The following is a 13956-nucleotide window of genomic DNA, read 5'->3' as shown; positions in this document are numbered from 1 at the left end:
AAACAAAAAAAACTAGCACTTGAACTCAGGACTTTCCAAAGCTCTGCACTATCCTGGCTCTGACATACAAATACTAGACAAAATTATGAAAGTTAACAGCCAGCCTCTAGAGAGATACAATGGATCTGAGGCAATTACTCAGGGAAGGATCTCCCAAGTCCAGTGGTAATGGAGGGGGGGGAAGGTGAATGTAACAGCGTGCATCATATACTACTAATAATGCAAGAGAAGAAATATAATCACATATACACCTACGTAATACATTACCTATTGAAAATAGTTCTTTAGAGGCCAGGCGTCTTGTAATCCTAACACTTTGGGAGGCTGAGGTGGGAGGATCACTTGAGCTCAGTTTGAGACCAGTCTGAGCAACACAGCAAGACCCTTTCTCTACTAAAAATAAAAAAAATTGGCCAGACGTGGTGGCACACGCCTGTGGTTCCAGCTACTTGGGAGGCTGAGGCAGGAGGATCACTTGAGCCTGGGAGATGGAGGCTGCAGTGAGCTATGATTGTGCTGCTGCACTCCAGCCTACACAACACAGAAGAACCATGTCTCAAGGAAAAAAAAATTCTTCAATTAAAAAACTTTAAAGGGCAATCACTCCTCTGTGTGATCTTTTTCAACCTCTATTCCCACTAACTTAGAAACCAACTCCAGCATTACAGCCTAGGCACTTTTCCAACTACAACCCAGCCTCTGAAACAAGGTCATACACTTTCTATGCACGGGAGCGTCAAATTAATGCCCCATGCCCTAAGGTGTCACTAGTTCAATATGCTTCCTTACGAAAAGGCCATTTTCAGACTCAATCTTTTTTTTTTTTTTTTTTTTTTTTGAGACGGAGTCTCACTCTGTCGCCCAGGCTGGAGTGCAGTGGCCAGATCTCAGCTCACTGCAAGCTCCGCCTCCCAGGTTCACGCCATTCTCCTGCCTCAGCCTCCCAAGTAGCTGGGACTACAGACGCCCGCCACCTCACCCGGCTAGCTTTTTGTATTTTTTTTTTAGTAGAGACAGGGTTTCACCGTGTTAGCCAGGATGGTCTCCATCTCCTGACCTCGTGATCTGCCCGTCTCGGCCTTCCAAAGTGCTAGGATTACAGGCTTGAGCCACCGCGCCCGGCCTCAGACTCAATCTTTTAAAACAACAATTGGTCTATCAGACGCCTAACATTTCTTGAACTCGCTCTTCTCTACTCATGTGGCTTGAGAAGTTTCTCTCTACACACAGGAGGGAAGGCCTACATGTGTAACTTTAATTGTATTACTTTGATAAAACAGAAAAATAAGGCCAGGTATGGTAGCTCACACCTGTATCCCAGCACTTTGGGAGGTTGAAGCAGGAGGATTGCTTGAGTCCAGGAAATTGTTCTCTTGGTTTTTGTTTGTTTTTGAGACAGTCTCGCTCCGTAACCCAGGATGGAGTGCGGTGGTGCAATCTTGGTTCACTACAACCTCCGCCTCCCAGGTTCAAGCAATTCTCGTGCCTTAGTATCCTGAGTAGCTGGAATTATAGGCATGCACCACTATGCTTGGCTAATTTGTGTATTTTTAGTAGAGACAGGGTTTCACCATGTTGGCCAGGCTGGTCTTGGGGCCTGACCTCAAATAACCTGCCTGCCTCAGACTCCCAAAGTGCTGGGATTACAGGCGTGAGCCACCATGCTCAGCCAAGTCCAGGAGTTTGAGACCATCCTGTAAATTTTAAAAAGCTGTCAGGCATGGTGACTCACACCTATAATCCCAGCGCTTTGGGAGGCTGACATGGGTGGATCACCTGAGGTCAGGAGTTCGAGACCAGCCTGGCCAAAATGGTGAAACCCCATCTCTACTAAAAACTATAAAAATTAGCTGGGCATAATGGCGGGCGCCTGTAGTCCCAGCTACTCAGGAAGCTGAGGAGGCAGAATCGCTTGACCCTGGGAGGCAGAGGTTGCAGTGAGCTGAGATCCGGCCATTGCACTCCAGCCTGGGCAACAGAGCAAGACTCCGTCTCAAAAAAATAAAAATAAAAAAATAAAAATAAAAAGCTGTAAATTTTTTTTTAATTAGAAAGAAAAAAAGCTTTGCCCTACTTAACCCAAACCATTGGCAATTTCCTCCAACAACCAAGACACAGAGAGACACTACTATGTTTGAGTTCAAAGTGCTTAAGTGCATTGTCTAAAAGAATAGCCCTTCAACTTTTTAAGTCAGCAAGCTGTGGGGTAAAAGATTCAGTCAACCTCCACCCTACCAAATTTAATGGATGGAACAGTGCTGCTTTTGCTCAGTTAACAATGCAGACACGACAAGTAAACAATGACAAATTCCAGAAACAAATTATATTTCCAGAATCCTAAGGTGTATTATGGGAGATCAGCCGCTGACCACCTCCCAAGTGCACACCATGGCACCAAACTAGAATGTGGTTCTGGCAGAAGGCTCAGCCTCCTCGCTACCCTCCAACTTTCTCACACTGGCCTCCAAATTACCACAGATTGAGGTGCCCTGTGAGCCCTCTGCTGTTTCACACCTTCTGTCTTTGCTCATGCTGTTACTTCTGTTTGGAACACTCTCTTCCCAATCTGCCCAGGTAACTTTTCCAGGAAGCCTTCTGAATTCACGTTCCTCTCTCCTCACCCCAACCCATGCCTCTGCCAGGACCGGACCAAGAGCCTCTCTCTGTATCTCCACAGTCCCCAGTACATACCTCTCTCCTGGCACCCACCACAATACAGTCAACCCTCATTATTCACGGATTCTGCACTGTGAATTAACTTACTCGCTAAAACTTACTCGTAACCCCAAAATCACTACTCCTGATGCTTTCACAGTCATTCTTACACGTGCACAGAGCAGCACAAAATTTGAGTCACCTAACGTGCATGTTCCTAGCTAACGAAGGTCAGAAAAAGCAACTCTCTGCCTTTGTATTTCAGGTCATACTTTAAATAAGTGTCCTTGGCCGGGAGCAGTGGCTCACGCCTGTAATCCCAGCACTTTGGGAGGCCAAGGCAGGTGGATCACGAGGTCAAGAGATCGAGACCATCCTGGCTAATACGGTGAAATCTCATCTCTACTAAAAATACTAAAAATTAGCCAGGCGTGGTGGTGGGCGCCTGTAGTCCCAGCTACTCGGGAGGCTGAGGCAGGAGAATGGCGTGAACCTGGGAGGCGGAGGAGCTGAGATCACATCACTGCACTCCAGCCTGGGGAACAGAGCGAAACTCTGTCTCACAAAAAAAAAAAAAAAAAAAAAAAAAAGCATCCTTTTCGTGGTGTATTTAGTATCACATTTCTGACATTTTTGTTGGTGATTCTGTTGTCTAACATGGCCCCCACGCCATTGTGCTTGGGGAGTGTGATGAAGTATGTCTAGTACTCCTAAGTGCAAGAAGGCTGTGATGTGTTTTACGGGGAAAATGGGTATTAGACAAGCCTCATTCAGCTATGAGTTACAGTGATGTCAGGCAGTGAGCTCAATGTTAATGAATCAACAATACATATTAAATAAGGTGTGTTTAAACAGAAACCCACATAAAACAAGGTTATATAACTGGCCGAGCGTGGTAGATCACGCCTGTAATCCCAGCACTTTGGGAGGCTGAGGCAGGTGGATCATGAGGTCAGGAGTTCCAGGCCAGCCTGGTCAACATAGTGAAACCCCGTCTCTACTAAAATTACACAGATTAGCCAGGCATGGTGGTGCATGCCTGTAGTCCCAGCTACTTGGAAGGCTAAGGCAGGAGAATCACTTGAGCCAGGGAGGCAGAGGTTGCAGCAAGCAGAGACTGCGCCATTGCACTCCAGCCCGGGCGACCGTGTGAGACTTTGTCTCAAAAAATAAATAAATGAATAAATAAACAAATAAATAAATAAATATTAGCCAGATGCACGCCTATAATCCCAGCTACTCGGGAGGCTAAGGCACAAGATTCCCTTGGGCCTGGGAGGCGGAGGTTGAAGTGAGCAGAGATCGCGCCACTGCACTCTACCCTGTGCAACAGAGTGAGACTCTGTCTCAAAAAAACTCCCCAAAAAACAAGGTTAGATATTGATCAGTTGAATAAACTGTTGTGACCAGAGGCTTGAAAGGATATAATTCTGTATTTCCCTTAGGAGCAATGATCCAGTATTCACTAATTCAGTGCTTGTGGTGAATTTATGGAATTTATAGAACATAACTATCAGAAATAACAAGAATCAATTGTATACTGTATTCTATTTATGTAACCATTTCTTCCACTAGAACAGAAGTTGGCAAACTAGGCCCACAGGCCAAATTGAATCCACCATCTGTCTTTGTAAATAAAGTTTTAATGGAATACAGCCATGCTCATTCATTTACATATTGTCCACGGCTACTTTGGTGGTACAACAGTAAAGGTGAGTGGTGGCAACAGAGAACATATGGCTTACAAAGTAATTTACTATCTGGCCTTTCATAGAAAAAGTTTGCTGACCTATACACTAGACTACACAATCAGAGAAAATAACAATAGTGTATTCATCCTTACAATCCTAGCACAAAACTGGCACAACAGAACGGATAAACTTTAGTCTGCTTAAGCACTGAGCCCAGAACACAGTCTTCTACTCCAAAAACTCAAGGGCAACTGCATTAAGTTCTCCAGACCTAAATAAGTCCTGAAAAAAGACATTATGCAAAGAAATAAAATAGATAATGATACGTAACAGAAGGAAGAAGAGCAAAAGGAGACAGACCAAGGGAAACAAACTCATTTGTTGGGTGAAACAGGAGAGAAAAAGGAAAACAGACAGACACATATTACATTCTATTTGGATAACAGAGATTAGGAGCTTCTATGGTACAGTCCAGACAGAACCACAAAACATTCAGAGAGGCCAAGGAGAAGGAAGGTTTGACAAGAGCTTGGCCAAATATACAATGGCATTTATCTTGTTTAAAGACATAGTTTCTACAATCGGCACCGAGCATGTTGCAGGAACAGTCAGAGTGGGTTGGAGAAAATACTGGGAATGGTGAACCCAATCATTCCAGGACAGGAATGATTTCCTCAAGTTTCAGAGACAAACACCCATTGGCCACATGCAGTGGCTCAGACCTGTATTCCTAACACTTTGGAAGGCTGAGAGGGGAGGACTGCTGGAGCCTAGGAGTTTGAGACCATCCCGGGCAACATAGCAAGACCTTGTCTCTATGTATTTAGCTGAGCATAATGGATGGAATAGGCATAAAAAAGCATAGGCAAAAAAAAAAAAAAAAAAAAAATAGGCATGAGCATAAAAAAGGTAGAAACCTAATTATGTGAGTTCCTATCTTTTCTATTATGAGTAATTTTTTTAAGGGTTGTGCTCCTTCCTACCTATATAAAGAATACAAGCCAGGCGTGGTGGCTCACGCCTGCAATCCCAGCACTTTGGGAGGCCAAGGTGGGTGGATCACTTGAGGTCAGGAGTTCAATACCAGCCTGGCCACCATGGTGAAACCCTGTCTCTACTAAAAATACAAAAATCAGCTGGGCATGGTGGTGCACGCCTGTAATCCCAGTAACTCAGGAGGCTGAGGCTGGAGAATCACTTGAACCCAGGAAGTGGAGGCTGCAGTGAGCCGAAATCATGCCGCTGCACTCCAGCCTGGGAGACAGAGAGAGACTCTGTCACAAAACAAAACAAAAGGAAAAAAAGTCTATCAGTCTATCATCTATCAACCACTCCCAATCCTATATGCTTTCTTCCCCAGCAGACAGACATGTATTACATTCTATTCAAGATGCTGATAATAAAACAATCAGATCTAAAAAATCCTCAGCAGTTCTATCAGAGACCCTTTTCAGTGTGAAAATGATTTCTGATGTTGTAATTTAACATCCTTAATTAACTCCCTGTCAGCAACAATTCATTTGACAAGCAGTATCCCGTTTCTAAAGGGAGACGAAGAACAGAAAACATAGCCGCTAAATAAAGAATGCCCAGAACCGTGGCAACACGGATTTGGAGGGGCCTGCGTGGCAGGTGGAAGAGTTAAAATGTGAATCTCAATAGGATGCTACTTGCATTTGAGGCTGGCAGTCCCTCCCCAGGCTGGATGTTCAACCCAAACCACATCTCAAGACTAAAAACCAACAACCCACAAGCTAACCTCCTGCAATCATTCAGAGCGAGAGAAAGATCCAAAGCAAATGCTTGGCAGAGAACAAACTAGTTGGGATGTTACTACTGTTACTAACAACCACCTGAAGCCAAACTTTGTTTACTCATGAATCTAAATTTAAGTAGTCTGTGCTAGAAATTCTCTAGGACTTGTCAAAGGAACAATTCCAATTAAGGCTAATCACCCAGTTCTGCTATAATGTTCATTTTGAAAATGAGAATTTGTTTCATTGCCATAAATATATAAACGAACAATCTGGGCATAACACAACCTCTGTCTTTGCTTATGTGTGATTTTGTTTACAAGAAACACCAGGTGAACAGAGAACTGCATCCAGCTGAATCAAGCTGCATAGGAATACACAAAACATACACATGCACACACCCCAAACATCTACAGCTAGCCCAGTTCACCACATGATCATATGTTATGAGCCACGCCTATCCACATTTGCTGTTACGACTGTCCAGCAAATGTTTTTTTGTTTTTGTTTTTGAGACAGAGTTCTGCTCTTGTTGCCAGGCTGGAGTGCAATTTTGCGATCTTGGCTCACTACAACTTCCATTTTCCAGGTTCAAGCGATTTTCCCGCCTCAGCCTCCCAAGTAGCTGGGACTACAGACATACGTCACCATACTCAACTTATTTTTTGTGTTTTTAGCAGAGAAAGGGTTTCACTATGTTCACTATGTTCACTGTCAGGCTGGTCTCGTACTTCCGACCTCAGGTGATCCACCCACCTCGGCCTCCCAAAGTGCTGGGATCACAGGCGTGAGCCACTGCACCCGGCCTCTGTCCATCAAATTTTAAGTAACCCTCCTTCTACCACTTCACAATAACTCACAGGCCGTAACCCTTTTCAAGTCCACTTCCACATGTCAACTTTATGTCTTTTTTTTTTTTTTTTTTTTTTTTGGAGACGGAGTTTCGCTCTTGTTGTTTAGGCCGGAGTGCAACGGCATAATCTCGGCTCACAGCAACCTCGACCTCCCGGGTTCAAGCGATTCTCCTGCCTTAGCCTCTTGAGTAGCTGCGATTACAGGCATGCGCCACCACATCTGGCTCATTTTGTATTTTTAGTAGAGACGGGGTTTCTCCATGTTAGTCAGGCTGGTCTCGAACTCCCAACCTCAGGTGATCCACCCGCCTCGGCTTCCCAAAGTGTTGGGATTACAGGCATGAGCCACTGCACCTGGCCAACTTTATGTCTTTTTCACGGTAAAGTGCTATGTTTAATGTAGTATTTACATATTTATTTTTATTTATTTATTTATTTTTGAGGCGGAGTCTCGCTCTGTCACCCAGGCTGGAGTGCAGTGATGCGATCTCTCAGCTCACTGCAAGCTCCGCCTCCAGGGTTCACACCATTCTCCTGCCTCAGCCTCCAGAGTAGCTGGGACTACAGGCGCCCGCCACCACACCCGGCTAACTTTTCATATTTTTAGTAGAGACGGAGTTTCATCATGTTAGCCAGGATGGTCTCAATCTCCTGACCTCGTGATATACCTGCCTCGGCCTCCCAAAGTGCTGGGATTACAGGTGTGAGCCACCGGGCCCGGCCGTATGTACATATTTCTTAACCATTTCACATGTATAAAATTGTACAACAGTTTTAAATCAGGTTCCTATCTTTTTCATTACGTCACTGAGAAAGTTTTTTGAGGGTGGTGCTCCTAATTCCATTTTCTGCACAAGCCCTGCGGTTTTTATTGCATGATTTTGCATAGCACAGTAATTTTTAGGAATGTATATACTACATTATAGCAGGAATAATTTATGTCCAAATAATAACTTTAAAAAATAAGTTGCAGATTGTTATATATAGTACTATCCCCCTTTCTGTTAAAAAATATATTTCAGCCAGGTTTGGTGGCTCATGCCTATAATCCAAACATTTTGTGAGGCAAAGGTGGGAGGATCGCTTGAGCCTAAAAGTTTGAGACCAGCCTGAGCAACATAACGAAATCCCATCTCTACAAAACGTTTTTTAAAAATTAGCTAGGAGGCCGGGCGCGGTGGCTCACGCCTGTAATCCCTGCACTTTGGGAGGCCGAGGCGGGCGGATCACGAGGTCAGGAGATCGAGACCATCCTGGCTAACACGGTGAAACCCCGTCTCTACTAAAATACAAAAAATTAGCCGGGCGCGGTGGCGGGCGCCTGTAGTCCCAGCTACTCGGGAGGCTGAGGCAGGAGAATGGCACGAACCCAGGAGGCGGAGCTTGCAGTGAGCCGAGATGGTGCCACTGCACTCCAGCCTGGGCGACAGAGTGAAGACTCCGCCTCAAAAAAAAAAAAATAAATAAATAAATAAAAATTAGCTAGGCATGGTGGGGCACACTTGTGGTCCCAGCTACTCAGGAGACTGAGGCAGGAGGATCACTTGAGCCCAAGAAATAGAGGCTCAAGTGGGCCGTGACCATGCCACTGCACCCCAGCCTGGGAAACAGAGGGAGATCCTGTCTCTCAAAAAAAATTTTGAAATGCATTTCATGTTTTTATAGGTATGTGCACACATGTATATACTTATAAACGCTTAGAAAAAGGTCTGGAAGGACATCAATCAGTTAACAATGATGTCTCTGAAGGAAAGAATACAAGTGACTACCACTTTAAACTATATATACTGTTTTTTTTTTTTTGAGACAAAGTCTTCCTCTGTCACCCAGGCTGGAGTGCAATGGTGTGATCTTGGCTCACTGCAACCTCCGTCTCCCGGGTTCAAGTGATTCTCTTGCCTCAGCCTCCCGAGCAGCTAGGATTACAGGCAGACACCACTATGCTGGGGTAATTTTTTTGTATTTTTAGTAGAGATAGGGTTTCACCATGTTGGTCAGGCTGGTCTCGAACTCCTGACCTCAGGTGATTGGCCCGCCTCAGCCTCCCAAAGTGCTGGCATTACAGGCATAAGTCACAGCACCCAGCCTAAACTATACATAAATTTCTGTTTAATTTAGAGACAATGAATTGTTACTAGTTATGCAACCTGAAAGTTCCTTTTAAAACAAAATAAATTTGTTCCAGTACTAGAAGTATTGGAAAGAGTGATCATTATAGAAATCCAATTATATCATCCCTCTGCTTAAAATCCTTAGTACCTAAATGACTAATGTTTGACATGATGGATATTCTGCATACCCTGATTTAATCATTACACATTCTATGCATGTATAAAAATATCACACGTAGCCCATAAATATGTACAATTATTATATATCGATTTTTAAACATGACCAACACAACTCCAAAAATATTAAAAATCCTCAATACCTGACAGCCAAACCTCAAAATATTTATGAAGGACCTGGCCCCTGCTACCTTCTCTAGCCTCATCCCTTGCTGCTCTTCCCCTCATTTGTGTATCAACTAGAATCTTCCATATGCAGACACTGGGTACAAAGAAGTGAACACGCCAGATGTGACTCTACTCTCACAGAGCCTTCAATCTAGCAAGGTAAAGATCTTCACAAAACTACACTTAAAAGCACTTACACCAGAAATGTGGTATTACAAAGGCGAAATGGCCAGTCTCAGGGATCAGGAAATGCTTCCTTGAAAACATGACATTTAGGCTGAGACCTGAAGGGTAAGAAAGAAAGTGACTGATAAAGGCAGAAACACCAGTGAGAGGTAAGTGCATTGCTGGCAGAGAGATGTACGACAGCCAGGAGCCAGAAAAGGGCTTGAATCCTTCAAGGAAGAAGCCAGTGTGGCTGGAATACAGTTAACAAAGGAAGGAAAAAAGTATGAAAAGTATAAGATATCTTATACTAGCAGGAGCCAGATCATGAGGGGCCCAGTGCACTATGTCGAGGATTTTAGACCTGATTATAAGAGCAAACAGAAATAACTAAACACTTTCAAGAAGGGAGTGGCATGATCAGAAATGGGTATTTGGAAGTTCATTCATTTGGGTTACTGTCTAAAAAGAAAGGCCAGAAAAGGACCAGGAATAAATCTGAAAAGACCATTAGGGACTTCTTTCAATAGTATATGGATTACTGAAATGGTGATAGCTTGAACTACTATGGCAGCAATGAGAAAGGAGAGAAGTGGATGGCTTCAAGTTACGATTAGGAAGTGGACTCAACAGTATCCACCTCCTAATAACCAGGTGGTACTGACTGGATGTGGAACAGAGGAAAGGAACATGTCAAGCATGACTCAAGTTGCTCACAGAACTTCTCACACTCTAGACTCCAGCCATACTGAACTATTCACAGTTCCCAAAGCCTCCACACCTCATCCACGTTTTCATGCCTCCATGTAGAAATGGCCTTATGTCATCTTTAAGCTGCAAAATGTGGCCTCGCCCCAGCCTTCCCTAACCATGACTGGATTAGGTGTTCCAACTGCATGCTCCCACAGCCTCTCATGCTTGCCTTTATCACAGTACTGACCACACGGAACTATAACGACACATCTATGTCTTCCTCACATGAACGAGTGCTCTTTGAGGTTACAAATCATTTTTGGTTATTTTAATTTTTGTATCCTCAATGCTTACTTCTTATCAATGTGTGTGTTCCAAGGAACAGAGAAAGCAAGTTGAGCTCTTGGGACCTACTGTGAGGGAAAAAAAAATATAGGAAGCCAACTTGGGCCTGAGAAAGCAGGTGAAAATGGCAGTGTGGTTTCCTGGCTAGATAAATGAAAAGTTATGAAACTGCAGATTTCTTTTTTTTTTTTTGAGACAAAGTCTCGCTTCTTTGCCCAGGCTGGAGTGCAGTGGAACAATCTTGGCTCACTGCAACCTCTGCCTCCTGGGTTCAAGCAACTCTCCTGCCTCAGCCTCCCGAATAGCTGGGATTACAGGAGTGCGCCGCCACGCCCAGCTCACTTTTTTGTAGAGACAGGGTTTCACCATGTTGGCCAGGCTGGTCTCGAACTCCTGACCTCAAGTGATCCGCATGCCTCGGCCTCCTAAAGTGCTGGGATTATAGGCGTGAGCCATCGCGCCAGGCCAGAAACTGCAGATTTCTTCAAGGGCTGGTAGCCTAAAACGAAAAGCCCAAACTCAAAGATTTAAATTTAAAGAAAATTAAGGGAAATAATTACCCAAGGATGATATACAAGCTGAAAATATATAAATAGCTTCATCAAGTTTAGAAAACAAATTATATTCTATCTACAAGTTTTTACCAAAACTATATTCATATATTATTTGTATATTTAGAAATAAAATGGGACAGACATGATACCTCATGCCTGTAATCCCAGATCTTTGGGAGGCCACGGGAGGACTGCTTGAGGCCAGGAGTTTGAGACCAGCCTGGGCAACAGGGCAAGTCTCCATCTCTACAAAAAATGAGCTGGGTGTGGTGGTACATGCCTATAGTCCTAGCAACTCAGGAGGCTGAGGCAGGAAGATCACTGGAACTCAGGAGTCGGATCGCATCACTGCACTCGATCGGGCCTGAGCAACAGAGACCAACCCTGTTTGTGACTGTATACATTCACTTTTTGGAAGGCAGGGTCTCACACGTCACTCAGGCTGGGGTGTAGTGGTGCAGCCTTGACGCTCTTGGGCTCATTCTTGACCTTTTTTTTTTTTTTTGAGACGGGGTCTTGCTCTGGCACCTAGGCTGGATCATAGCTCTCAACAGCCTTGAACTCCTGGACTCAAGCAATCCTCCTGCCTCAGACTCTTGAGGAGCTAGGAGCAGAGGCCCGCATCACCGTGCCCAGCTAATTTTGAAAATTTTTTTGTAGAGACAGAAGCCTCGTTTTGTTGCCCAGACTGGTACTAAATTCCTGGGCTCCAGCGATCCTCCTGCCTTGGCCTCCCAAAGTGCTGGGATTACAGACGGCAGCCACCACACTGGACCTTGACTCTTTCTTCTCCCTGAGCTCCCCACGTTCAACCAAGTCTTTTGGATTCTACCGTAATAACATGGCTTGTGTCTGTTCACTTCTTCCCACCTCCAAAGCCATTTCTTGGTTCAAGTCTTTTTCATATCTCACTTGGAACTACCGTAGCACCCTCCTTGTCTCCTATTTCTAGTCTTACTCTTCTCCAAACATTTTACAAAGCGGCCAGGGTTGTATTTTTGAAGGGCAGACGTTATTCCCCTATTTAAAGCATCCAATAGCTCCCAACTATTTTCAGGATAAAGTCAAATAATTTATCGTATGACCCTTCAACATCTAGCCCCAGCTTATACCACCCACTGGGTAAATTTTACCCTTAAGGCACAACGAACCAGCCACTGCAATTTTCCACCTACTGTGCTCTCTCTCTCCCCCCAGCCTCAGCCCTTTGCATATGCTATTTCCTTTGCCTGGGAATCACTATCACCTCCCTTTTCCTTCTTGAGCTAACTCCTACTTGTTCTTTATACTTCAATTGACCAATGGCTGCTTTGGTCCCATGGCTATGTGCTCTCATATACTGGGTGTGAACCCCAAAACAAAATTAATTACACTATAACTGCCTATTCAGTCTCTTGCATCCTCCACTAGAATGCACTGAGACAGCAAGAGATCTCGTCCACTGTATCTTTAGTGACGGGCACACTGTCGATAATTACTTCCTAAGTCAATGAAGAGGAGAAATCTTCTAAACAAGCCTGTGATTTTCTACTGTCATTTCTCCCGGCTTGAAGGAAAAAGTCTCCGCCCAAGAGTTATAAGAGGATATCCCAGCCAGGCGCGGTGGCTCACGCCTATAATCCCAGCACTTTGGGAGGCCGAAGCAGGCAGATCACAAGGTCAGGAGATCGAGACCACGGTGAAACCCCGTCTCTACTAAAAATACAAAAAATTAGCCGGGCGCGGTGGCTGGTGCCTGTAGTCCCAGCTACTCAGGAGGCTGAGGCAGGAGAATGGCGTGAACCTGGGAGGCAGAGCTTGCAGTGAGCCGAGATCGCGCCACTGCACTCCAGCCTGGGCGAAAGCGCGAGACTCCGTCCCAAAAAAAAAAAAAAAAAAAAAAAAGAGGATATCCCATAGAAGGCTGATCACAAATCAGACTAACCAACCTATCCATGCTACTTTAGTTCAGTCTCAGAATATAAGGTCAACCAAGAGGAAAAAATAAGTACAAAATCCCACATAGAATCCTAAAAAAGCATCATGTTGATGACGCTGAACAAAAAGCAGCCAAAAAAACAAAAACAAAACAAACAAACAAAAAAAAAAAATTCGAATCCTACTTTTACTAAATTCTGCAGTGACACATAGTGGTGAGAGGGGGAAGTACATAATAAAGACGAAGCATCCATGAGAAGAGAAAAGACCATCAGGGAGCCTCAAGTGGTTTGTCTTCCTTGCAATCAGAGGGAAGTATCTGTGCCTCACAGCTGTAGGAACCAGGGCACCCAGGCCTACTGAGCTAGTTGGGCTCATTGTATCACTTTCAGGAACTTACATCACTGGGACTCAGGCTGCCCAGCCCATTCTCTTGCTCAGAATCCTTCCCAGACTCAGTGCCCTGGGAAGACCGTGGATGGGATGGATGAATCCAGATCTCCAGGCGAGTGGTGTCATCTCCAACATGCCGGAAAGTAGACTTCTTTCCTTTCCGCCATTGGTCAGGGCTCAGTTCCAATTCTTCATGTTGCTTCTTTTCCATCTGTTCTGCCTATAAAACATACAAACACATAAGCTCATGGCCGGGTGTGGTGGCTCACACCTGTAATCCCAGCACTTAAGAGACGCCAAGGCAGGTGGATCACTTGAGGTCAGGAGTTTGAGACCAGCCTGACCAAAATAGTGAAACCCCATCTCTATCAAAAATACAAAATTAGCTGGGTGTGGTGGCGCACACTTGTAATACCAGCTACTTGGGAGGTTGAGGCGTGAGAATCACTTAAACCCGGGAGGTGGACGTTGCAGTGGGC

The 13956-nt window shown here is 44.6% G+C and overlaps 1 protein-coding gene across 2 annotated transcripts in view; it reads right to left on the bottom strand.

The window, feature by feature from the left end:
- The window catches only part of SMG6 (SMG6 nonsense mediated mRNA decay factor), a 244460-nt gene that overhangs the window by 209689 nt on the left and 20815 nt on the right, over positions 1 to 13956 (bottom strand). For both annotated transcript variants that reach the window (XM_050763507.1, XM_050763508.1), the window contains exon 8: positions 13485 to 13697. In XM_050763507.1, coding sequence (XP_050619464.1) covers positions 13485 to 13697 — 213 coding nt within the window. The remainder of the gene's footprint in view (positions 1 to 13484; positions 13698 to 13956) is intronic.

The sequence above is a fragment of the Macaca thibetana genome, chromosome 16 (genome assembly GCF_024542745.1).
Source record: "Macaca thibetana thibetana isolate TM-01 chromosome 16, ASM2454274v1, whole genome shotgun sequence".
Taxonomy (NCBI): domain Eukaryota; kingdom Metazoa; phylum Chordata; class Mammalia; order Primates; family Cercopithecidae; genus Macaca; species Macaca thibetana.
This window is presented reverse-complemented; position numbering and strand designations above follow the sequence as displayed.